Source organism: Dysidea avara, chromosome 10, assembly GCF_963678975.1.
Source record: "Dysidea avara chromosome 10, odDysAvar1.4, whole genome shotgun sequence".
In the NCBI taxonomy this organism is placed as follows: domain Eukaryota; kingdom Metazoa; phylum Porifera; class Demospongiae; order Dictyoceratida; family Dysideidae; genus Dysidea; species Dysidea avara.
Genome location: NC_089281.1, coordinates 29891532 through 29917394, shown reverse-complemented (window position 1 = coordinate 29917394; position 25863 = coordinate 29891532). Strand labels below are relative to the sequence as shown.

Here is a 25863-nt window from a genome sequence, read left to right as displayed (position 1 = left end):
AATGCAAGCTTTCCACTGCAAATCCATGTGGTAGCAATATTATGATCTTGTTACAAACATGGATTATTAGTGTGGTGCAAAATGTGGAGGAGAGAAAGTTGCAGAAGTGCTAAGGAAACTGTTTCTTATGAAAAAATAATTTAAGGATAACACATTTTTGTTGGTCACAAATGACCAGATTTGCAAAAATGGGTTTATAAATGCATCCGATTGAGAAACCACAACTTAGTGTTCAAGTTGAACATCAATCTGAAATTTTCTCCACCTAATAAGTGATGCTGGTGCTCACTACTGATCAAATATCAAGTCAATACCATTTTCCAATCTGAAGTTATGAGTTGTCAAAGTTGGTATAATTGGATATGTGTGGAAGATTCACTTTCCTGAATCCAGTCACATATGCCTCAATACTAAATTGGCCATAAAAAATTTTCCCCAAGGTGGATTTTTTGAATATGAAAAATTTGCTTTCTAATGATACCAAAATCAGCTTTCTTCGAAGTTTTTCCGGGTTCACCCCTTTTTTCAGTTATATCTACTGGACTATTAGCCCCCACAGCATACCTGGTGCAAAAGTGTGCCAGGCACACCAAAATGTCGCAATATGCACATCATGTAACGTGTCATGCTGCAACATTTTGGTGTGTGAGGCACACTTCACTTTTACAGTGCTAGGATCCAAGCCATGCAGTGCAATCTGAGTATGCTATAGCTATTAATGTATGCGGTTGTCCCAAGGAATTGTGAGTGAGAATAGTAGAGAATGTATAGCTATAGCTATATACAGCTGCAGCTAATAAGTGCATACCTCTCAGATGTGGCACGAGTGATCCATGCATGGCAATGCTATAGGCTATATAAGTATGTATGCTGTAATTAATTAATTATATGTAATGTACAGGACTCGACAAGCAAGTGTAAACATACATAAAGGTGTAGTGTGTGTGCAAATATTATTAACAGTTAATTAGATATTTAAAGTTTTGTAATGTTGTACAATTAATTATAGTATCTGTTAATTTATTCCACAGTTTAATTGCATCGGGGTAGAAGGAATGTTTAAACGAATTAACTCTGGTAAATAGTTGCTTAAATCTATTTGAATGTCCTCAGGTGGGTAAATAATTATTCTTGATAAGTGAGTTCCCTGTATCAATTTCAACAAGATTATTAACAATTTTGTAGATCATTATCAGTCTCAGGTTTTCCCTTCTAACTTGAAGTGTTGTCCGGTGCATCCTATTTAACATGTTAGTGACACTAGAGTACATCGAGTAATCATTACATACAAATCTTGCTGCTTTCCTTTGTACTCTTTCTAGTTTATCAATATTAGTCATAGTATAGGGTGACCAAACTACACAAGCATACTCTAATATGGGTCGCACTAAAGTAAGATAACATCTTTCCCTTACATTTGCTGGACATTGTCTTAAATTTCGCTGCAGAAATGCTCAGACATTATTTGCTTTGTTGCATACAAAATTAACGTGGAAGTTCCAAGAAAGTGTTTCGTCAATATGAACTCCCAAATACTTTGCTTTTGAAACTTGCTAAATCTTATTATTGTTTATGAGATATTGTGTAACAAAGGGTGAAGATTTGTTAGTCACTCTTAAGTATTCACATTTTACAGGATTAAAATTCATCATCCAGCATTCAGCCCATATTGCTGTAGCATGTTGATATCCTCTTGTAGGATTTTACTGTCCTCTGGAGAATGAATCTCTCTGTACAGAAGAGCATCATCTGCGTACAATTTTATCAGACATGTCATTCACATAACAAATAAATAATAAAGGACCCAATACTGAACCTTGGGGGACTCCTGAAATAACCTGGGCTGTGCTGCTTAGCTGACCATTTACTGTAACCTGCTGAGATCTGTTCATAAGGAAGGACTCGATCCATCACAGTAATTGGCCATTAATACCATATGAACTTAGTTTGTGAACCAATCTAGTGTGTGGTACAGTGTCAAATGCCTTAGCAAGATCCAAGAGTATTACATCAAGCTGAGTCTCCTTATTCAGGGCTTCTGCCAAGTCATTAACAGTTGCAACAAGTTGAGTCTCACATGACTTGTGCTGTCTAAACCCATGTTGTTCATTACATAATATCTTGTGTTTGTTAAGGTGATCATAAATAGATGATGATATTAAGAGTTTTACATAGTACACAGGTAGGCGATATAGGTCTGTAGTTAGATACTAAGGATCTTCCTCCTTTCTTATATACAGGTACTACTTTGGCTTTTTTCAATTCATTTGGAACTCTTCCCTGATTGATTGATGCTTGATATAGTAGAGTGAATGATGGAGCTAGTTCGGCAGCTTTTTCTTTTAGAAATCGAGTAGGTATATTATCTGGTCCACACGCTTTACAAGGATCTAGCCGGACTTTGGAGAAGTGTAAATACTCCTTCAGTAGATACTTCAATAGGGTCAATACTTGGATAGTCAGTAACTGGTAAACGGGGGAGAGGACTGTTATCTTCCTGTGTGAACACTGAGCCAAAGTAGTCATTAAATGATTCCGCTTTACTGAGGTCATCATCAATAGCTCTTCCATCCACTTGTAATGCAGGAATACTCATTACGCTGGCTTTTAATATAAGACCAAAATTGTTTACTACAGGTATTTTGACCAGGATTGATCATTTTCATTATGAGCTCTTCGGCATTCCCTCTGGGTTTCCTTTTTGCAGTCACGGTATATTGACCAATTTCTAGTTAATCCTGTTTGTCTGGCCTGATTGTATAGTTTCTGCTTTTTATGAACTAGTCTTCTTGTTTTTGTGATTATCCAAGGTTTTCTATACCTACCTGAACTAGTTTTGAGGGTATCATTGTTAAACAACTATAAAACATGTCTCTAACTTTTTCCCACAGTAAATTCACGTCTGAAGAAGTCGAAAAGGTATTAAGAAAGCTTGAATTAAAATCAGTGATATATTGCCTTATTTCAGTAAAGTTGGCTTTATGCCACAAGTAAATAGTCCTACATGTTGGAATTTGAATCTAAGCTGCAAGACATATTTCACCATATATAGCTTCATGATCACTAATACCTGGGATTGGGACACATTTCTCTACCAAATCAGGCCTGTTAGTTGCAAAAATGTCCAGGGTGTTATTTAGCCTAGTTGGAAAGGTTACCGATTGAAACAATCCAACAGTTGAAAAGGTGTCTATAATTTGCTCACATAGATTAACAGGGTAGTTGTGAGAGCTAACTGTACCAGTTGACCAGAGGTCTCCACCAATCCAGACTGTACTGTTTGGAAACCTGTTTACTAAATCATAAATTGAGGTACACACATTCTGAAGGTAATCTTGGTCTCTGTTTGGAGGTCTGTAGACTGATGCAACAATCAGTGATTTGTTACCTTGTAAGTATATCTGACAGGCCACCAGTTCACAATTAGTATAAAGGGGTATCTGTTGACAGGCTAGAGATCTGTGACATGCTAAGAACACGCCACCGTAACTGTCTTCTCGGTCACATCTAAGAACTTGATATTCTAAGGAGAATATTTCACTATTGCATATTTCTGGACAGACCCATGATTCAGTACCAAACACTATATGCGGGTTGTAATAGTCCACCAGGTTGTTATAAGATGACTTCTTTGAAGGGACACTCTGACAGTTTATAACTACAACTTTCAGGGGATCAGTTAGACTCTCATTATGTAAACTATAAGTATTTCAGGGTCCTAGCTATGCCTTGGTGATTGTATATATACAGGTTTTGTACATGGATTTTTATATAGGCCCTTAAAAATGAAGAGTAACAACCACTCTAAAAAGTTCCCAGTGTAGGGAGGATTTAACACCCCATGGAGAGTAACCAACACTCTGAAGAGAATAACCATTACTCTGAAGAGTAAGTGACACACCTTCAGAGCATGTGTTACTGTATATCAAGGATTGCGCATCCGTTGTCATAATTTTTTTTTGGATTCGACCAAATAGCCAATCAAATGTGAGGACTTCCATTAAAATTTCATTTTCATTGGCCCATTTTCACGTGACACCATAGACATTGGTGACTACGGATGTGCAATCCGTGATATACCCCTTTAGAGTAATGGTTACTCTCCAGGGGTGTTAAATCCTCCCTATTATGGGAACTCTTTAAGAGTTGTGGTTATATATATACTCTTCATTTTAACAGTGCACTGATGTACATTATGGCATGTCTCTTCATTCTGAAATAAGCCACCCTGCATGGCTGTAGAAAGTTCAGATAGCAGCTACAACAAGTCACTCAGTAGAGAGTTCAGCTGAGTTACAGTCACCGGCCCTGTATAGAAAGTTCATGTAGCTCTAAAATATATATAACACTTATTTATAAGTGCATACACATACTTATTGCAAGTAGCCAACTTTAACTTGCATGAAACTTACATGTAAACAAATCAAGAATTAATGTATTTCTTAGAGTGATTTGCATCTATATAAAAGAATTAGCTATAGCTACTCTTATTTGTATTTGTAGCGTGAAACTGATCCCACAATAGCTATAGCTACAACATTATACACTTGTTGATCAGCTTTAAATACATTTTGCAAACACTGCTGTAACTATAAGAACTACAACATGGTTAGTTGGCTTGTATGGACTAATGCACTTCATAAATTATAACAAGTACAAGGAGTCTTTTTCATCATACAGGAAGACAGCATCAGCCAAGTAAGCTGTACCCTGTAATATGTTATCAGTTTAACAACTAGTTGGGTGGTAAAGTTTCTTGCTCAAGGGAAACAACAGCAGCAGTAAGTCCCAGCCAGGCCGGGAATCAAACCTGAAATATTTTAATTACCCGGCATGCAGGCCGATTCCCTATACCACCTGCTGTCCCCCCAAAACTAGGGATCAAATCAATTAGGGGTTAGAGTACCCAACTGAATTAAGGATTAGTATAGCTATCTTCAGGTGTAGGTGACCTCCCTCTCTTATTTCCCTACTATTTATGGCTATAATTCTAAAACTTCTTATTTACTTAATTGTTTTGTTTACTTTTTTTTGTAATTATTATGACTGGTGAACCCACACATAGAGGTGGTCATTCTTACCCCATGCAATGAACCCCAATTTACACTAAATCTAGAAAACTGTATTAGTGAGTGCATGCATGCCTTAGAAGTCACACAGACTAAAATATTTATGTATTATTTTATTACAGCGGTGCAAATGTCCTGGTATTAATTAAATGTACAATCAATTAACGTAAGTAAATTAGTAATTCAATCAAAAGAAGCATGCACAAAGGGGGGAGCCCCAAATACCCCATCCTGCGATCTGCGTGACTATTGATACTACCGATAATCAGTGATCACATTTTGGGGCAGTGAGTTCCGGAGAATAAGGATTGGCAATAATGGAGTCGTAACTGGATAAATTTAGATGAATTTCTTTTGAATATTTGGGGATATAAGGTTATATTGTTACATATTATAGCTAAAACTCTTCATTATTATTATTTGCTGACAGGATAAATAACTTATTCTAAGATAAGTATAAAGCAGACGTATAGCTCTGCTAGCACTATAATAACTAGCTTATAAGCTAGTTATTACTTATTTAATTACAGCTAGCTAACATGTACCAATCATATCTAATTCAATTTTTACATGTGCATATACATTCAGCAAACAACAATCAGCACATAGCCATGTAGATAGGATCTAAACAATACATTGTTTTGGCTTTATTTTTATCTCCATAAACTTAAGAACATACACCTTCCCACTAAAATTTACTGGTAGTCTGTGAAATTGATGATTAGGATAAATGTGAGCACAATTATTGTACCACCATCCGCCAGCTACACCACCTGCAGCAGCTACTGCACAGTTAGCAATTGAATTATCCTTATCCCTTGTTGTGAACTTCATCCCATTAATTGGTACTGTACTAAATGGATCACTTGTCACTCCACTATATCCTGATATTGATAGTTTGTATTTCTCAGTAGCTGGCCATACTCTAAAGTTACTGTATGACAGATAACCTTTTGTCCCATCAGTAAATGTATAGTCAATACGCATCTGCCATACTCTTTGGCTTGTCAAACAATGGATGGCACGTAATCCGTACCAAAATTCCCCAGTCAAGCTACCAAATCCGTTTTCATAATCTGCCCAGTTTTTGTTAAAGTCAACGCTTCCATCTTGTCTCCTCTGAATAACAAGCCAGCCTCCACCTGCTGAATAAGCATCACAGTATCCTTCAGCTGTAAGTTTACAGTCACCACAAAAATGTACGATGTTGTACACATGAGACCTTGAAAAGCTAAATTTAAATTCTAGCGGGCTGCTTTTCACCTCACAGCAACTTCCATTAACTATTGACACATGCTCAATAGGACAACCATCAGCCATCACCATTCCTAGTAGCACAATTGACATGATCATCATGGTAAGGAACATGTTGAACTGTACAGAGGAGCTCCTCAACTAACTAATGCATGCACCAGCTTTTGTTACATGCTTTTATATGTAAGCATGTTGACTTGTGTTACTATTTATAATTCATTCCATGTTAGGAAAAATGTATAACACCAATGTAAATCAATTCAAATATAGATTTGCGTTGACACAAGTCACGGTCTTCTGGCCTATTTAGTATTATTACGGTCTTTTTGCTTAGTCTTCTGGTTTAATATACCTAAAGTTACAGTTGTTCTCCTTGCTAGATGCCTAGAAATACACACAGATGTAGCCAGTGGCTATGTATCTCAACTTTTCCCATGGGAGGAGAGTATGATGTATTTGGTAGCTACCAGTGTGGTTTTCAAAAAGGATGGACCATTACAACTGTTGGTCCAGTGAATTAGTTCTGGTCACTACACCATCATAGCACTCCGCCACATAATTACCACTATGTTTATTGAGTTGTTGTTCAATAGCTGTTGTCCAATAGTTGTTGTCAAGTGCACTTGAAATTGAATGGTGGTGGGCTATTGTGGCCACCAACAAGAACACCACAATAATTAAATCATGCGTTATTCCAGTCTAACGTTAGTAGTAGCAAGTATAGCAACAGTCTGGTTTACCTAATTGCACAACTGTAAGGACAAACCATCCATGCAGGTGCAATTCATGGCCATTGTAACTTCAACCACTCATAATAGTTAAGGATGTGTATATGGTTTATGTGATGAACACTAGATATAGAAAATACTTGCATGCAATATATTGCAGTGTTGCCTATTTTTATTTATTTATTTTTATTTCCATCATGTCAGACAGGAAACTCTTTTAAGTAAAATCATAATACTATAAGCCACTAACTACTTTTGACTGATGTTGATTGCTATAGTTATATTGTTCACTTACTTATTCATGCAGTCTATAATTAATCTATTAAATTTTAAATTTAAAAACTGATTTTGTTAGAGTTGCAGACCCCATCCCCTTGCTTTGCTAATAAGTATTACTTCATTATTATGACAAAATGTAGTCTATATACAATATTGTTTGCCATTACCATGATATGCTGTTATATATACATACTAGTGCTGAAACAATTATTCGGTTATTTGACTCATAATATTCGGTTGGTATATGACACTATTCAATTCGTTAACACACTATTTGAATAACTGTTATCACTTTGTACACTTCATTCAGATGGAAAAGCCAGTCTTGAAACTTAAGATTGTAAATGAAGTGATGTATGTAAAAATTCTATTTTAGGAAAGATAGCTCTTAGGTTTTACCTTGCTCCTTAACAAAAGGTTTCAGTACTTGTTCAATAGAAGCATAAACTCAAAGAATAATTGAATATTCGGTCGTTTTGTTGACAACTATTTGAATAGTAAAAATTGCTGCTTGTTTCAGCACTAATATGTAATGTATAGCAAGATATTTCTGGGGATACGTTTCCACGAATTGGCTCCAATCCTAGAAAATTTATGCAGCTTAGTCCAAATGGCATTGCTTAATGCATAAAAGATCCTGTAGAACCAAAAATTTCTCCCTTAAAAATTTGAATAATGGTCATGTGTAATATATTCCTCCTCCCCCCAAAAAATATACTGCTATATATATTTATTGACTCAGGCAATTCATTGCATTTAGCTTTGTAGCTGTTACAGTTGACATGATATGATTATATAGTTGCATGTACTATAAAACACATTTAGTGCTAATTACTCAACACTTTTCATCAGTGTCCACAAAAGTTAGCATCCACATGAGCAGTGTTCATGTAGTTTATAGCCATCTTGACCACATCAGGATGTTGTGATGCTAAGTTGTTAGTCTCTGAGAGGTCACCTTCTAGATCATATAACTCCACTGTAGTGTCATTAGCATTGTATCTATAGTAACAGTGAGATAAGGATTGTGTGTGTGTGATAGTAGCTAGTAACAGTGCAGTGGAATATTTAGAACAGTGTTCAGTATTTTAACTGCACAAGATGTATAACCAGACTGAACTGAAATCTTGCACTTGTTGTTTGTTGTTGTTCATGCATTGGGTTCTTGAAAATGAGGCTTCATTGTGTAGTGCAGCTTGCAGCACTTACCTGACAGATTTCCAGTTTTTAAACCTGATCCCTTGTCCCCATCCCTTGTGGTCTTCATTAGGATGACAATACTCATGATAGATGTACCTAAAATGTGAGTATGCATTGAAGTCTGTACTACGTACCGGCTGTGCAGGTGAATACAGTATAGAACTTTCTGTATATCTTGTGAACTTTATTAGTCTTGGTATAGTATTGTTATTGTTTAATTTCCTTTCCAGAGCGGCTATTATTAGAGTGCATGCATGACACTAGGAAAGGTCAAAGTAAAATAAATTTCAGGGAGCCTGAACATGATGGCAAAAAATAACTTTATTTTCAACGTTCCATTATTTTGAGTGAGCACATTTGGTAAAGTACTATAATGCTATGATGACTCCTGTATGACATGAAATGCTAAAGGGACATACTCTGGTTGTTCCTGGTTGTTTCCTTTCAGTGTAGGGACCAGTGAGTACCCATCCAACTTGTCAGGTAGGGAATTAGTAGGAACCTCAGCAATCTCTGCCTGCAATGAATATGAGATAAGTAATTCCTAGTCAAACTTGACAAGATTAAAGGATTTAAGGACTTGACTTACCGCAGTTTGTAGGAAGTCCCAGAAGCCCCACTGTTGTTCTGATACTGTTCCAGGTTTAGTTACTCCTGGCTACAATAAGTGCTATACATGTACAACCAGTTATGTAGGATACACGACATTACCCATCTTATCAGTAGAGGAGAACGAACTCCACCTTCATGAACACTCCTCTTGAAACCTCGTAAGGGACCAGAACTCTCAAAAAATTTGTAACTGTGACCTCTGTAAAACACAAATGTAATAGCACACAAATAACATCACCATGACATCATCATGACATCACCATGACATTATTGAAGTAAGAACATTTTTACCCTTTATTGTGTGCTCCATTGTCACTAGCATAGAAGACAACCTTGAAAAATGACCACAAGGATTCACAGGTAAGAAATGACATCATTTGCTTACTGTGTTCTTGTCTAATCCAATCTCCTCCAGTTTCTTCAGTATTGTACCCTAAATCAAGACACATGCACTATAGCTTTCCTGAGACTTCTTTAATACAGACCACATGTTGATCCTGCATGCTGACTACAGATGCATAATCTTTCTCAACCTACAGGATTACAATTTCAGCATTAGATATAAATGTACATCATTCCAAACTTATCGAAGTACACTTACCTGTGGCCATTCATTCTTGCTGTACTGTGGTAGGTCATAGGGGGCAGGGACACCAGTTTCTTTATCCTAGATAAATAGTACTAAGCTAGGATCCTATAACTTTGGGATACACTACTAACAGTGCCAATACCTCCAGCATGAGGTGTAGTGAAGGAGTGGAAGAGATAAAATGGTCTCATGGATGAGGATGCAGCTTCTTCTAGATACTGCAGAGTAGCGTTGACCATCAAATCTACAATAACATTGATGTTACAACTCAATAAACACTAAAAGAAACCTTCAGCCCACACACAATGGGTAGTATAGGGATAACCACATTTTTCAGTTGATGCATTCTTGTTAGCAGGTATCTCTATTTGTTTCTATCAACAATTAACGTTTAGCTAACTGCAAGATAACTACACAACTACCTCATTATGCCACAAAAATGGTGGATAGTAATCATGAGCATTCTCCTGGCTAGTGTAACCATAGAAATATTCAAACCCTTTATTGTTAGGGGAAGCCTCAGTACCATTGCTCCCTACATGAAGAATAAACATAACAAGATCAATGGGAGCAGTTATCCTGACCTAGTCCCCACTTGCCAACCAGAGCAGTGTGGTAACCAGCTTTGTTTAGGATGGTAGCTATGGTGATATCATCATCTTTTAAAGATTGACCATTATCCCTCACTGTACAGTGTCCAGTGTGACGACCCAACATCTGGATGATAACATAGTATCAAGAGTTAATAATAGCACTATTATTAACTCTTGATAGTATCTGCAGACTATTTCAAGTGCTGTGTACAAATTTGATTATTAAGTATAGAAGCTCCAAATAGAGTGTACACATTGTGCAACACATAAAGGATTAGACCAACTGGCTCAGACCTGGTGGAGTGCTGGAAATGCTGCCTCCAATTTTTCACCTACTATCTATAGGTAGCTAGTAGAAGCTGCAGGTGTAATTTTAACAAGGTTAGACAGAGCAAGGAAGAAAGAGCAAGGAAGAGTCACTGAGATCTTCTATTGAAGGAGTATAGGGATAAAATTAAAGCTGCTGAAATTTGAAATACTCTAATACAGACAATACATAATTTTTGAGGATGTAATTTTCATGGATTTGCAGTTGTGTGGTATATCTACAGGTGTAGGTGGAGGGGGAACTCCCTTGTTTCACTACCTTAAGTATAATCACTAGTTGAACTTAAGATTGTTAGTTTTTCCTTCTACTTGTTTGTCTACATAACTATTACTGGTGGACCAGTGCATACCACATCAAATGGTACCAGAGTTATGAATGCGCACTCCAACTATCAAATACATGAAGTGGCCATTATGCTCCATTTTCAGCCCATTACACAGCATTGCAAATTAACAGGTTATGGGATCATGTGTCCAGCACTTGTGTTGTAAAGTTTTAATAAATAAAAATGAAGAACAGTGCCAGGCAAGGAACGTATCCAGTCATTATGGAAAATACAGACAATTTCCATTACAATCATCACATGCTACTTAGAATTGTTACCTTGGGCCGTCAGCAAAGACAAATGGGGAGGACAAAGGTAAGTCCATGATGCATGCATTATATGTACTGCAGTATGCCAAAGGCACCTGTTGGGCTGAAGCAATATCTAACAGTAAAAAAATCAAGACATATATAGTCTTAACCATTACTGAGTTATGCTTGCAGTCTTGTATAGCATCAGTCAATAAATCAATCAGTCAGTCAATCAATCAGTTAGTCAGTCAGTATGCACTGAATAAAACTTGTAGCAACCTATTGGAAGCGTTTAGGGCTGGCACTTTTGGGCTTGTTTATACCTGACCAATGCTATGAAGGTTTAGAGATATTCCATCTCCATGGTAACCAAACATATTTTCTTGAATATTTGTTTGTATTTCTTGCTGGTGTATTGTGTATTTGTGTTGGTATATAGTTTTGTATATATAATGTTTTCAGGGCTCCACTAAAAATTAACATAAGCTGAGTGGGCTCCTGCTTAAATATTGTTGTGCATTTCTATCGAGTGTTGCTGGTACAGCGATATTTTGAACCATTTTTTTACAGGTTTTTTTATTTTATTTTTATTTATTGATTTATTACAGCTCAAGTGCATGCTGGATACCTGGTCCTATAGCCTGTTTAAAATTGTTACATAAAGTGTGTTTGAAAAGGTGGCGAAAAGAGAAAAAAATCCATGACTGGCTGTAGCGGGCACATTGTGTACAAATCGGTGTGCACAAAATAGTTGATGGGTGGCCAAAAACTGCTGTTGTGGAGATGGAATGTCTTTATTGTGAAGCAGTTAGCTGGTTTCTGGTCAATAGCTTTTTCACTTTTCTATTATTCTTATCTGATTTGTCAAAGACAAGGTTTCACCAAGGCCTGCACATGCAAGGGTGCTTCCCAGCTGATTACAAAAACAGACCTACAACTAAGGACTGATAATGAGAAAGTACAAACCCCCATGATTCCTAATATAGAGTACTATACCGTACTGCATGATAATTTAGAGATTGGGTGAATTTTGCACACTGTTGTCCCCACGTGACTGCACGTATGGGTGTGGTTACTCACGCACGATGGTACCTACCAGAGCACAACGCGATGGAGCACAGACTGGAGCTCCAGCGTAGCCATCTGTAAACATCATTGATTGTTTAGCAAGAGTGTTGAGGTTTGGTGTGTCCAGCCTCCCATGGGTGGTGTTTGGATTAGGGTAAACTCCCATATCACCATAGCCAAGATCGTCTACAAAGTATAGTTTATATACAGTCGTTTAATGAACATTTTACCTGCTAGAATGAATAGTAAATTAGGTGTAGCATCTACTATTTTAAGGACGAGGTAAACGATAACCAAAATGCGCATACTCGCTATCGTATAATCTGTATAATCACGTAATCTTGAGTGTGCGGTACATGCGCATCATTAGTAATTAACCAACTACCACCTGAGTGTGTGTCTCCCTTGGTGATTCCACAATACTTTCATGTTGTACTATATGGTTGCACACATGTGAGAAAGCAAGTTTGAATGCCACTGCACATGCACTTGCAAGAGAATTCCTTATAAATGGCGAATGATTTGATTTTATATTATCTGTTTTGTTGTTGTTGCCTTGATGCAGCTGTTGCCTTGATGCTGCTGCTGTTGTTGCCTTGATGCTGCTGCTGCTGTTGCTGCATCTGCTGTTGCTGCATCTGCTGTTGCTGCATCTGCTGTTGCTGCATCTGCTGTTGCTGCATCTGCATCTGCTGCTTCTGCTGCGCTGCTGCTCACTCAGGGCCACTGAGAGAATTGGCCAAATTGTGCACTTTTTCATAAAAGCACGAAACTTTCCACATAAATAGAATTCCTCATGTATTTTTTGATACAGTGCCATCGCTGATTTGACCTTTGGTGACCTTTATGGCCATTTTTGCCCAGAAATTTGATCATTTCTGTCTTTATCTCCCTGGGAATTATTGGCATGCTAAAACATGGTACCAAAGTAAAGGTCTTGTTGAACGGAACAACTCAGTTGATTTTTATTTGAATTTAATAGGTAATTCCGTTTTGAAGTTATGATTGTTTTTATCATCTCCAAAATTCTCTGAGTTTACCTGCCTTTAGGGTGTAAATTATCTATGGGTAATATAAATGATTATAACTTTGGAATAAAATCACTTTCAAAAAGATCTTTATATTGGTACCATGTTTTAGCAAGTTAATTAATGCCTCAGGAGATAAAGACAAAAATGATCAAATTTCTGTGCAAAAATGGCCATATAAAAGTCACCAAAGGTCAAATCTCTGCAATGGTACTATATCAAAAAAATTTATGTCATGGGGAGTACTACTTATGTGGAAAGTTTCATGCTTTTATGAAAAAGTGCATGATTTTTGCATTGTGCTGCTATTCTATTTAGGGGGGCTGGGGAAAATCTGTCACGAAACATGCAGGACACATTTTAAACTTTTATTTAGTTAAATAATAGTTTCTCACATGATAGCAACACATAGCTATAGACTTGTTCTGAATTATGTGTTTGGTGGAAAGATCGAGATACTCTAATAAAGCAGTCAAGCAATATAAACTACTCGAATATAACAGTCACTTAGTTGTAGTGGAAATCCCTTTTCAAAATTCCTGCGTACGTCCCTGCCTCCTTGAAAATTATTTAGACCCTCTGAGATTGAATATGAGAGTAATTTCAGTAGTTTATCACAGTATAACCATTAGTGTTTATTTGACTGTTGTATTAGGGTAACTGCTCTACTATATAGTAATACTACTATACCTTCTAAAATAATTATTGAATGTGCACCTGAGAGTATAGCTACTATGATTCAATATTTGCCTGATTGTTGTATTAGGGTAACTTTTCTATTAGAGCATCTCGATCTTTACAGTGGAACCTCAGATATCCGGACCCCACTTATTCGGATTCTCGGTTAACCGAACTACAGAAATGACTGTTCTATTAGAGTAGTGAGTGTTCTATTAGGGTAGTTGATAATACTGAAAATTAAAAAATATATTCTTTATGCTATTTTAAGGTTATTTATACATAGTTTCGGACTTTTCAGACTTATGGACCGCCCCTGGTCCCAAGGGGCTCGGATAACTGAGGTTTCACTGTAATTATTAATTCCCAGGTCCAGGTGGCCTCTTGGAGCTCCTAGGGCCCAGGGCAAAATGCCCCAGTTGCCCCTTGTCAGTGGTCCTGTGACCTTGATGGCACATTTCGGCCCCCAACATGGCTAGAAGATTGTAACTACATTAAAATTTTTGTCACCCTATTGTCAAATGTATAGGCTTGCAACTCATTCTGTGCTGCTTACTTACCACTAGCTCTGACTGCAACGCAGCTTCTCCATTCCTAATAGAAGGGAATGTGATAGTATTGGAGTCAGCAACTTGTTCAAGTTATAAGCACTACCTTAATATTTTACCATATAGCACTTTTACCTATGGTAGCACCTGAAAGTGCTGAATTCTGACTGCTCCAGTCAAAAAATAGTACCTTTGGCATAGTATTTTTGTTTTAACAGTGCAGGTGTAATACCCATGCATCATTGTGAATAAGATGGTGCATGCTAAATGGGTCACTTGTCACTCCACTACATCCTGATATTGCAGTAGCAGGCAATACCCTAAAGTATAACCTTTTGCCCTACTCAGTAGTAAACACATAGTCAATATAGGCATTTGCCACTCTCCTTGATTTGTGAGGCAATGGATGGCATGTAACCCATACCGAAATTCCCCACTCAAGCTACCAAATCCATTTTCATAATCTACCCAATTTTTGTTAAAGTCAACACTTCCATCTTGTCTCCTCTGAACAATGAGCCAGCCCCCACCTGCTGAATAAGCATCACAGTATCCTTCAGCCGCAAGTTTACAGTCACCACAAAATGTACAATGCTGTACACGTGAGATTTAAATGACACATCACTTCTGGTGACCTCACAGTCAGACATGTATTACTTATGTCAATCCAAATTAATACCTTTGGGTGTATAGTCTCTTTGATGTGAGATAGTCTGTGAAGTAGTCCATGTTGCCTATCATGATGAATGTGATTGTTAGTCTGTTTGGAATGATGATGGTTGCCTTATTGCACATGTGTCAACTGTTAATGGATGTACATGGCTATGTGGACACACAGATAGATAGTATTATAATTATGCATTCCAGTTTCTCTGATAGGAGAAGAGTATGGTGTGGTGTTCAAAAAGGATGAGTTGTTAATACTGTCTGTCCATTGAAAGTTATAGCTAATGGTATTAAAATTATATTCTACCGATTCATTGTAACTTTATATAGTGTAATTATATGGCATTATTGTTGTCCTATACACCTGGGTGGGTTGATTATGTTATTATGTGCTCAAAGACAATTGTGGATAATTCAGAATCCTTGGTACACATCTATCTAGCTAGGTGCAATCCATTATAATGATAATGTATATAGAGAAACTGCATGACTGGTGTTTTATTGCTAGAACTATGAACTTGTAATAATACATTGGTGTCCTCCCAATTTTTGATCTCTTTAACTGTCATAACAGTTTCTTAAGACCATCCCTTTGTATACAACGTAGTCAGCTAAGTGTACCAAGTGATTGTTATATTAGAGTGTTAGCAAATATTTCACAAAAAATATTTTCTTTATACTATATACATGTTTACAATACATAAATAAGATTTTACAATACATTTAAGCATGCATTGGCCTTAGTTCGCCTCCAAACTTCAAAATGGTCGGTTTTAATACTGTTGCATTATTGTGCTGAAGTGTAGCAGACTTTGCACGTCTACGATTCTTAATATCTGACACTTTACTGGCTGCATTATCTTTTAACAACACAGTTGATTTGGAAGATAGGGGACTGGGACATCCTCCATCTTCAGAATTAGTAGTACTTGTTGGTAACATAAGAAATTGAGGTTTAATCTTTTGTTCCACCACTGTATCATGTACCTGGTGAATTGGTGAATTATTTGGAATAGCTGGAGGTAACGTGTCTTCCTCTACTCTCCTTCTGATGGCTTGATGACCATTTTTAAGACTGAGAATCATCCTTGGTCTTGTGTCCTTGGGAACTCTAGGAGTTAGTGGCCTAGCCAGAGTCTCAGGCTGCCATGCAATGTTCAGTATGGCTAATGATGGTGGAGAACTCTTTTGTAAACCTTTTGATTTAACTGCTGACACTTTGGCACTACCAACAGAACTAGGTCTCTTGGTTGTGTGAGGCACTGCTTGAGTTTTGCTGAGTGAAGGTGTAGATCTCGTAGCGAATGCTCCTTTGGGTCTGGAAGATCTATCTTTTCTCTTGTAAGCACTGCTTACCCAATGTTCATGGTCATCTTCACTGTCACTAGAGCTTTCTCCCTCTTCAGATTCTGAACCTTCACTACTCCATCCTGTGGTATCATTAAAACTTGATAATATTGTCTCTTTCATTTCTTCTTGTTGCTGCTGTGCAAGGAGTAGCTGACGGATAATAGCTTCCTGGAAGGCTTGATCACCATCCATCTCCTGAGTATAGTCAGTGACAACCTTTCCTTCAGGGATGGACCCCAAACTGACACGTCTTTGTAACTTACCACGATATGCATTGTGACGATGATTAATCTGTGAGTGGGAGACAGATCTTATAGGCGCTGCATGCTTCTGACCCACTTGTTGAAGTGTTTGTGTCTGCAGAAGGTGAACAATCATTGGAGAACTAACATTAGCTGACACTGACTGTATATCATTCACTGGACCAACTTCATGGAATGTAAAGTCATCCACATCACCTGTCTCCAAATTTGAATGTTCAAAACTATCATCTGTGACAGCTGGATTAGGTTTTCTACTGTCTGCCATGTTCTTGTCCTCTACATCTTTTTGTTCTACTACAACATCAACCTTGTCTTCTCCTGGCTGACTCTCTTGTGTATTATTATGGACTACCACATGAGGTACACTAGTAGTGTTAACAACCACTTGACTATCATTAGTCAATGCATGCTCAGGACTGTGTACAACTTCTACACTAGTGACTAACTTGTTAACTCTGGCAGCTGGAGGATGAGTCCTAGAACGAAAGTGAATTTTCTTATTGTCTTTCTGATTCTGGGTAGGACCATTTACTAGACGCTTTTGTTTCTTGTCATTTTGCTTCTGGGGTGAACGGTAAGTTTTATCAGGGTAGTTTGTGTAAGGGTACATCCTGTGCGGTCTACCAATGGACTTAAGGTTACTAGGATTCTGATGATGTGACAATTTTGTACTACATGTTAAAGTCCTGCTAGAAATAGTACTTGACTGGTTTGATTCAGAACAGACATCGCATGAGAAATTAGACAACCGACTATCAAGCCTCAGTTCACAAGCGCCAGGGTCTTGCCTTGCTCCAATGGGTATCTGCTTTACACTAAGCCATTCTTCAAATGCTCGTGCAGCTTGATGTCTCTTTCTCAATGAGCTGACTGATTTATCATGTAGTTCTTTCTCAGCTAAATAGTCTTCCAGTTGCAATTTCTCCCTCAGTATCCTATCTTTGGTGCTACACCAATGAAGGGCTTGTAAGAGCCTAGCACACTCATAATGGCCAGATAACTTGGCTACTTCTAATGCTGTGTGCCCCTCATTGTCCTAATAAACAACAAAATGTAACTCTATAGTCTGCAACTTATTCTCTAACAAGTGCAAAGAAAGAATTTTCAAAGATATACATGTACTAGTGGGGATTTAGGGATGCCCACTATTACATATGCAGGTGTAGTTTATAGGCGACCTCCCTTGTTTCATTACTTTATTGTACAGAACAGTAGTAGGGTGCATGAAAGTTGGGCTTTCCTCAGTGCACATAAATATCACCCCAAATCAGCCTCACTGTGTAGTATCAGCTAGGCACAATGAAACCCACAATCCCTACAGAGCAATCCCAAACCCAGCAAGTTTCTATGAAATTTTAAAAATCATGAATTTTCTACTAACTGATGCCTCCAGCCAAGCAGAACCTGACTATGATTAAGGCTACAGCACACTTGATTTCTTCACTGTTTGATGTCACTTAGGGCCCAAGATACACCTTTTCATCAAATGCAGCAGTTACAATGCATGCATCCCAGACTTACCTTGTTCTCCTTTGTGTCCCATTTCTTTCTCAACTATCACATAGATATCAATTCATGACAAGACACCATGGCTTCAGTCTCCGTGGTGAGACTGGATTTATTGCAGGGATGCTTCTCGTACTGTTTAATGCTGAATAATGGGATGGAACACAGCTGAAGATGAAGCAGAATGGCCACTTTGGTTTTTAGTAATTGATAGTCACGACACATGTCCAACCGTATCATACTGTTATTCACTATACAATGGGTGGAACATAGTTGAAAATGAAGCAAAATGGCCACTTCATTTTCAGTGTGGAGGGGGTGGGTGGTGGTGGAGGTGTTCAGTTGTGCAATACATTTTTATACTACATCAGGTGCCATTCTTTGCTTGGACGCAGTGCATGTGCGATGGTTCAGCAGTCATAAAGTATATTGCAACAAAAGTTAACAAAACAAGTCTTTTTTGAATTTTACATTTGAGTACGTAGGGATCATAGTAACATAAGCCAGTGATAACAGAGGTCATCTACTCCTCCAGCTATATTAGTGGACATTTATTTCCTATGGCTATACTATTGACAGGTTGTATATGACTGAGTAGGCCCACTAGTATAGGTGAAGGAGTAGATGACCTCCTTGTTTATTTCTATAATCAAAATGCAAAATTTCAATTTTTTCTTAAAGCTGAACTAGAAATCCTAATTTTCTTTGTACTTGTTTGTTTACTTTTTGTAGCACAATAAATGAGCCTGCACACATACTGCATCAAAAGAAATAGTGTCAGACATAAAATCAATTAATTTTGTGTCTGAACATGTGCCCCAACTATCAATTACAGTGGAACCTCAGTTATCTGGATTCTCAGTTAGCCAAACTACGGAAATGACTGCTCTATTAGAGCAGTGACTGTTCTATTAGGGTAGTTGAAATATTGATTATTTTTTTATTTTTTCTTTCTTTAAGCTATTATAAGGTTATTTATCCACGGTTTCAGAGATACAGACATTTCAGACTTATGGACCACCCCTGGTCCCAAGGGGTTTGGATAACTGAGGTTCCACTAAACTGAAATGCATACTTCATTTTCAGCTATGTTCAGCCCGTTATACAACATTACAAATGAAGAGCCACATGAGAAACAATCAATCCGATCACTGTGGAAAACCAGCCATCGTTCTACTTGAACTGTAAATCCACCTTCATTGCACTGGACACAAAAGGAGGACAAAGGTAAAGCCATGATGCATACATTGTCCATACTGTACCATGTCCAATCAGGGTGAAATGACGTATAATAATGAAAAAAATCAAGCCTGTAGCCTTAGCCATTATGATGCTTGTCTGAGGTGTCAGGAGGAAAGATCTACTTTTGAAAAAAATATTGGCAACCTAATTGGAAGCAAGTTGGGTACACTTTTGGGCTTGACTATATATATACTGCTAAGATGCCGCACAAAATTTTCTGGGCGATCCCTACTTAAACAGTACTACCATACCGTTTGACATGAATCAAGATTGACATATCCTAATAGAGCAGTCACCCTAATACAACAGTCAAAAATATATTAATGGTGACTGCTAAAATCACTCAATTTTGAGAGTCTAAATCTCAATAATTTCCTAGAGGGAGGGTGGCATGCCACCAGCCCCTTTATAGGTCCACTGGATACTCCGCATACAATCACCATACTCTATTTTCTGTAGTGAATTGATTGTTATAAGCCCAGCTGTCTACTTCCTCTTACAGTAACCACTTTAAATGATTTTGTATAACATCCCTGTAAGGAAGTGTTGTTGCAGAAAATACCTCGCTATGGTTTTCTTGGTGGCGGCTATATAGTAAGATTGAAAATGAAAAAAAATCAGTTTACTTAAAATGATTCTACAATTTTTGCTTTGTTCTTACATGATAGACATTGTGCTATCAGCAAAAGAAATGTGAGACAAAGGAGGACAAAAGAGGACAACATTGTATGTACTATGGTATGTCAGCATCTAACAGTGAAAAAATCAAGTCTGCAGCCTTAGCCATTTGTCACAGTAGTATGAAGGCATTGGTAAGTCAGTCAGTCAGTCAGTCAGTCAGTCAGTCAGTCAGTCAGTCAGTCAGTCAGTCAGTCAGTCAGTCAGTCAGTCAGTCAGTCAGTCAGTCAGTCAGTCAGTCAGTCAGTCAGTCAGTCAGTCAGTCAGTCAGTCAGTAGAAAAGTCCAGCAAACAAACAAAACTTCCATAGCAACTTGGGTTGATAGTACCTAACCAATACTGCCAAGGCACAGAATCATGGAGGTTTGTAGCTTCTCATAATAAAATATTGACCAGAAACCAGCCTTTGCCTCACAATACCCTTGCAGCGTGTTATAGTTAAAGCCACTGCCATGCACAGTGGCGGATCCAGGATGGGGCATTTGGGGCAAATGCCCCTCTCCCCCCCACTGATGATGCATGCTTCTTTTGATTGAAATACTAAAGTTTGTCAGGCCAAAATCAATTTATATAACTCATGGAATATATTATGCATATTACTACCATTTACAAATTATCGTGTTACCTTTCAAGACTTTACAACTATCTGCAAAGGCCAAAATGATAAAAATTAACAGTAAGACACTACTAAGAGGTTGTTATTTGCTGTATCAAAACCACAGCTACTAACAAGAGAATCTGGGTCTCCCTAACCACCTACAACTTGGCCTGTTTGTGCCCCTGCCCCTTGCCAGGTCCTGGATCCATCGCTGGTGCATGTGTACAGCATGAGGGTGTGTGTCAAGAAAACATTTTTCATACACACAAGCAAAGGCGGTGCTTTAAGTATTATATTGTATTGGTTGTCTTGTTCGGTGTTCATCTTGAGTGCTTGAACCACTTCAGTGATCAGACTATCAGTGAGTGTTCTATTTCTATAGTCGTTGAATAGGTCGGTGGGGCAGTGTTGGGACAGCGTAATTAGTTACTTTGTAAAAGTAACTAGTTACATATTTCTTGCTACAGAACTATTTAGTTATTACCCAAAAAAATAAAGTAACTATAATACTATTACATATTATATTACTTTGTGTCCACAGCCTTAAGCTGTCATGTGTGAAACTACCACCTTATCACATGACATGATTTCGTTGTTGGGCAATGTGCAAATCTTGGTTATAAGTAAGAAGCTGGTGAATAAGCTTCATTCAGTAGACTTCATTACTTCATTGTGGCTAGGCATTACTCAGTGAATTACTAACGAGATTAGTAACTTCGTTACTTGTAGTAATAATATTATATAATATTAAATTCGTTACAGTAACTATATTACTTAGGTAACCCGTTACATTTGTAAGTAAGATAACTTGAGTTATATTACCTGTTTTTATAGCATATTTTGTTGTATTACTTAGTTACCACAAAAGTAATAATATTATGTAACGCGTTACATAAGTAGTAACGCGTTACTCCCAACACTGTTGGTGGGATTAGTTTGGTAATTTACAATGTCACACACACATGATTGGGTAAGTAGAATTTGAGGAAAACGGGAACGAGAACAACCCACAGAAAATGCCTGAAAAGATCATCATGGTTATATTTACAGCACAGTGTGGATCCTTCCGCTAAAACGATCGAAACACTCTAAAAGAGTAGTCACCAGCATTAAAATATTCTAATAGAGCAGTCAAGAATGTTTTGTTAACTATCCCACCAGGGACCCACATTGATGGCCTGTGAATTGATGGTCATAAATTAGGTATATGGACTAGCTAAGTCATCATTATTGAAAGTTAGCTACTCCTTTGAAACCATAAACATTTAAAAATATTTAACTATTAAATTAATACTCATGAAAACTGAGATTCACAAAGTATTCTCCGACAGTGCCTGCCTATTACAGGGTTCAAAATCTGTACTTACTGCTTCCAGATAAGAACTATTAAGAAGTCATATGATGGGAGTATGCATGCAGCACTGGTACGTATACTTGTCATGGCTCCAAGAGCTAGGAGTCACCATGACAGGTCATTATTCTCCCATGACTGATCATACTGTCCTTAGTCTCCTCATTGGAGCCATGCACCTAAAAATACTGCAGCTACCACATACCCATCATGTGACTTTTTTCCTGAGGTTGCAGGTACAACTTCCTGCATCTATATGCAGGTAATTGTCAGTTAATTAGAATCCTCCCTATTCATGTTATAAATTGAATGCATGGCTTCAAGGGAGTAGTTAACTTTCAATGTTGATGACTCAGCTAGTCTGTATCTATGACAGCTATAGTCCATTTAATGCAAGTCCCTATAGGCTGCTAAGTGGGATAGTTTAATAGTGAAACATTCTTGACTGCTCTATTAGAGTATTTTTTATGCAAGTGACTGCTCTATTAGAGTGCTTCTATCATTTGAGAAGGATCCAAACAAATGCTGCAAAGAAACATTGTGCTGTAAATATAACCTATATCCAACTTGTATATTGTATGATGACAGTTATCAGGTATTTCCCGTTGGTTGTTCCCATTTTCTGTTCCGTCCCGTTCCTGTTTTCCTCGAATTCTACTTACCCCACATGATCATTCATGCTGTCTGAGTGGGGTTGTTGTCGTGACTTTCCTTACATAACTGTTTTGCATAACTGTACTGTATTTCCCAAGCTTAAATTTACTGTATTTGCCCATAAATATACAGACTAGTGCCCAGGATTGGAATTCGGTGCTAGAAACATTGTTGCTGGAAATGATAATGTCCTTGAGTTTATCACACAACAACAGACTTGTCAGTTCTGCTCTTGTATCTCCATTATTTAACTGTCACCCTCATGACAATGCTTCTCAGTAAATAGTATTTACTAACAACAAATAAACACTCTGGTGTTTTAAAATTGTACTGATACTGTGACGAGATGTATATACTACCCCGACTAATGCATGTGTATGGGAACTGTCAATGTGCTCACATGTGATGATGTTAACATCACTAAATGGGAGTAGTGAGGAGTTGATTGCTGTTAATTGAAGTGATAGAGATTCCAACAAGTTAACAGTATTAACAAGTAATGACTGTATTAATGATATGGAAATAGTGGTAAAGAGTTAAACAAGATTTTGATGACTTGAGTAAATCAGACAGTGATCAAGGCAACTACTATAGGAGCACACAACTTGGCAACTAGACTAAACCTAGCATTGGAGACCAGTCACACCTACAACGTACACAGACACATCTGACCTATCTATATTCAACTAAACTTTGGTCCAAAAGTGGTTGCTATACAAACTGGTCCCAAAGTGTTACAACATACTTACCCTGCAATGTATGTCAGCTTTTGCCTCCAATAGTAACTTCATACACTTAGCATATCCAAGAATAGCTGCTTTGTGTAGTGGAGTGGCACCATTATGATCTTGGCTAGTACAGTGTAACACACAATAGTCTTACTGATAGCAACTCAACACACTTTATATCATTCCTTTTCTGTTATGCCATACAACTAAACACACAAGACTGAGTTAACTACTTTACTGATTATACAAAAACAAAAGAATATTTCCTAGAGTTTATATATTTTGCTGTTTTCAGTACAACACACATACAACTTACACATTCGCATCTGCTCCTTTTTCAAGTAACAACTTCACACATGGAAGACATCGAGCTCCCGCAGAATGGGACACGACCAAATGGAGGGCTGTCGCACCTGTCTTGATAACCGGACAGCTGATACCAATACTGGTATGCTCAAGAAGATAACGCAGACATTCCAACCTCCCATGGTTGGCAGCACTGTGGAGGGCATTGGCACCCTACACAGAAACCAATTATTTATCAATAGTCAAGGCTGTTTGATAATTGAAGAAGCCACATACAACCACATGTTCAATTACAAAGTGAGACTACAGTGTCAATTGAGTAATGGGCCATAAAAGCAGTTAAATCATAAACGTTTACTGAAATTTTACAGCTGTGAAGTCACCAGGCTATGAATGCCTCCGCAGTCAATAAGGCTTTACCGGCTCATACTCTAGTGGTAGCTACCCATCGATACAATCGTATCAGTACAGGCCGGCTAGACCACCAATTATAGTTATTGCGCAGTAATGGATTAATGTAAAAAAGAATGGGAGACATTTTAGCAGCTAAAATGTGAGTGTGATTTTCGCCGTTGTTCTCACTTCTGAATTTGTGTCCTCAGGTTGAAAACCATCCTTGAGACATCGCTTCAGCCACGCCAAGTCCCCAATAGCGCACGCCACGATAAGATCTTCTCTATCGTTCATCGCCACATCACTTGTCACATCGGGTGTGGGCCTTCGATGCGTCTTCCTCGTCCCACACCTACGTTTCTATAGTGACGGCATGCTCCGCATTAATAAGAAATGATCCTCGCGAATATTAAATTATTTGACACGTGGTCTTCAAACATGCATAAACTGCACTATAGCTTTACAAGATGATCTAGGGTTCGATTTAGCATGTAGTGAGCTAGCTATATATAGTCTTTTTTGTCAGGGGTGTAGCTATAATGTAGGCTGGATGCATAAATGTCAATCAGCCAAGTAGTTAGGCTGCTCTTCAGCTTTTTCTCTGATTTTTTCATCTGGGAATAGGCTGCATGGAACAATGGGAGTTCTAAGGAACGAGAGTAGCTGCAGCCCCTAGCTGCAGCACCCCGGTATAGAATAGCTACAGCCTACGTACACTACTGATATTCATGCAGTCCTTCAGCTCCCGGTACTGATAGCGTGTTTCCAATTGCCCACTGTATGTTTCTGATTGATCATACATGATCTCCACTTATTCATACAAAGGGCAATTTCGAAGTTCACAAATTCACATCATCCTGCCATAGTATGATAGCTATAGCTACCCGGCTGCTTATGTTCTCATTAGCTAATTTTTGAAATGATTAACTCTGACTCAATTAGCAAAACGATGAACTTGACATTGTAAAATACATTTCTGCAAGAGCACTTAACTTTCTTTGTGTTTTGTCTGCTCTGTGCTGTAGCCTGGAATATCCCTGTCCAGTTTGGCATCCTCACACTACCAAAACATAAACATTTTGATGCATATATTAGGGGTGCCTGCAGGCATTAATAAGCCAGTGGATTCCTTATCTCATTTTCTGGAACAAACCCCCTGGCTCTGATAACTGTTTTCATGGCTACCTACAAATATACTCCTATCATTTTTCCATGTGTGCATGTGATAGACTATACCACAGAAACTCAGTTACCTATATATGAATATCATACATTGCTAAACCTGTAGCTATGTTTTATCACGTCCTTTATGTATATCATTGGCCATGCATGCATGCAGCTGTCACTGGCAACTCATCTACAATTTGTATTATTTTTGTTTCTTTGTAACTGCATATCCAATTCCTGTGCACCATTTCCATGCCTGCCACTCAGCCCTTTATTTTGTGTATAGCTAACTGTTTTATAGCTAACTGCTTTATAGCTAACTGCTTTAACTGCTTTATAGCTAACTGCTTTATAGCTAACTGCTTTAACTGCTTTATAGCTAACTGCTTTATAGCTAACTGCTTTATAGCT

General features: G+C 37.9%; 3 protein-coding genes across 3 annotated transcripts; all 3 read right to left on the bottom strand.

The window, feature by feature from the left end:
• Positions 1–5693: 5693 nt before the first annotated feature.
• On the bottom strand, positions 5694–6437 carry LOC136236896 (angiopoietin-4-like). The gene has a single exon (XM_066027125.1). It carries the CDS (start codon positions 6435–6437, stop codon positions 5694–5696), a length of 744 nt encoding a protein of 247 aa, XP_065883197.1.
• A 1664-nt stretch (positions 6438–8101) lies between these two features.
• Positions 8102–12631, bottom strand: LOC136269395 (N-acetylgalactosamine-6-sulfatase-like). Its single transcript, XM_066064945.1, has 15 exons — positions 12527–12631; positions 12325–12482; positions 10316–10448; positions 10154–10266; positions 10021–10105; positions 9863–9975; positions 9744–9809; positions 9628–9675; positions 9528–9575; positions 9434–9474; positions 9242–9341; positions 9120–9188; positions 8950–9047; positions 8540–8626; positions 8102–8332 (listed from the first exon to the last, which is right to left on the bottom strand). Exons 1-15 carry the CDS (start codon positions 12600–12602, stop codon positions 8179–8181), a joined length of 1389 nt encoding a protein of 462 aa, XP_065921017.1. The 5' UTR covers positions 12603–12631; the 3' UTR covers positions 8102–8178.
• A 3211-nt stretch (positions 12632–15842) lies between these two features.
• LOC136269277 (uncharacterized) lies at positions 15843–24678 on the bottom strand. The gene is made up of 4 exons (XM_066064809.1): positions 24475–24678; positions 23903–24105; positions 23608–23710; positions 15843–17865 (listed from the first exon to the last, which is right to left on the bottom strand). Exons 1-4 carry the CDS (start codon positions 24577–24579, stop codon positions 15940–15942), a joined length of 2337 nt encoding a protein of 778 aa, XP_065920881.1. The 5' UTR covers positions 24580–24678; the 3' UTR covers positions 15843–15939.
• Between the last annotated feature and the right edge of the window lie 1185 nt (positions 24679–25863).

Excerpts from the sequence above, each read along its gene's own strand:
- LOC136236896 (XM_066027125.1), bottom strand. The coding sequence starts at position 6,437 with ATGTTCCTTACCATGATGATCATGTCAATTGTGCTACTAGGAATGGTG.
- LOC136269395 (XM_066064945.1), bottom strand. The coding sequence starts at position 12,602 with ATGCGCATTTTGGTTATCGTTTACCTCGTCCTTAAAATAGTAGATGCT. Across the intron at positions 9,810-9,862 it reads ATGCTGGAGGTATTGGCACT|GATAAAGAAACTGGTGTCCC; the intron begins GTTAGTAGTGTA and ends CTATTTATCTAG. Across the intron at positions 9,475-9,527 it reads TTGGATTAGACAAGAACACA|GTTGTCTTCTATGCTAGTGA; the intron begins GTAAGCAAATGA and ends TCATTTTTCAAG.
- LOC136269277 (XM_066064809.1), bottom strand. The coding sequence starts at position 24,579 with ATGAACGATAGAGAAGATCTTATCGTGGCGTGCGCTATTGGGGACTTG. Across the intron at positions 24,106-24,474 it reads CTGAGGACACAAATTCAGAA|GGTGCCAATGCCCTCCACAG; the intron begins GTGAGAACAACG and ends GTTTCTGTGTAG. Across the intron at positions 17,866-23,607 it reads AAGCTGACATACATTGCAGG|GACAATGAGGGGCACACAGC; the intron begins GTAAGTATGTTG and ends GTTGTTTATTAG.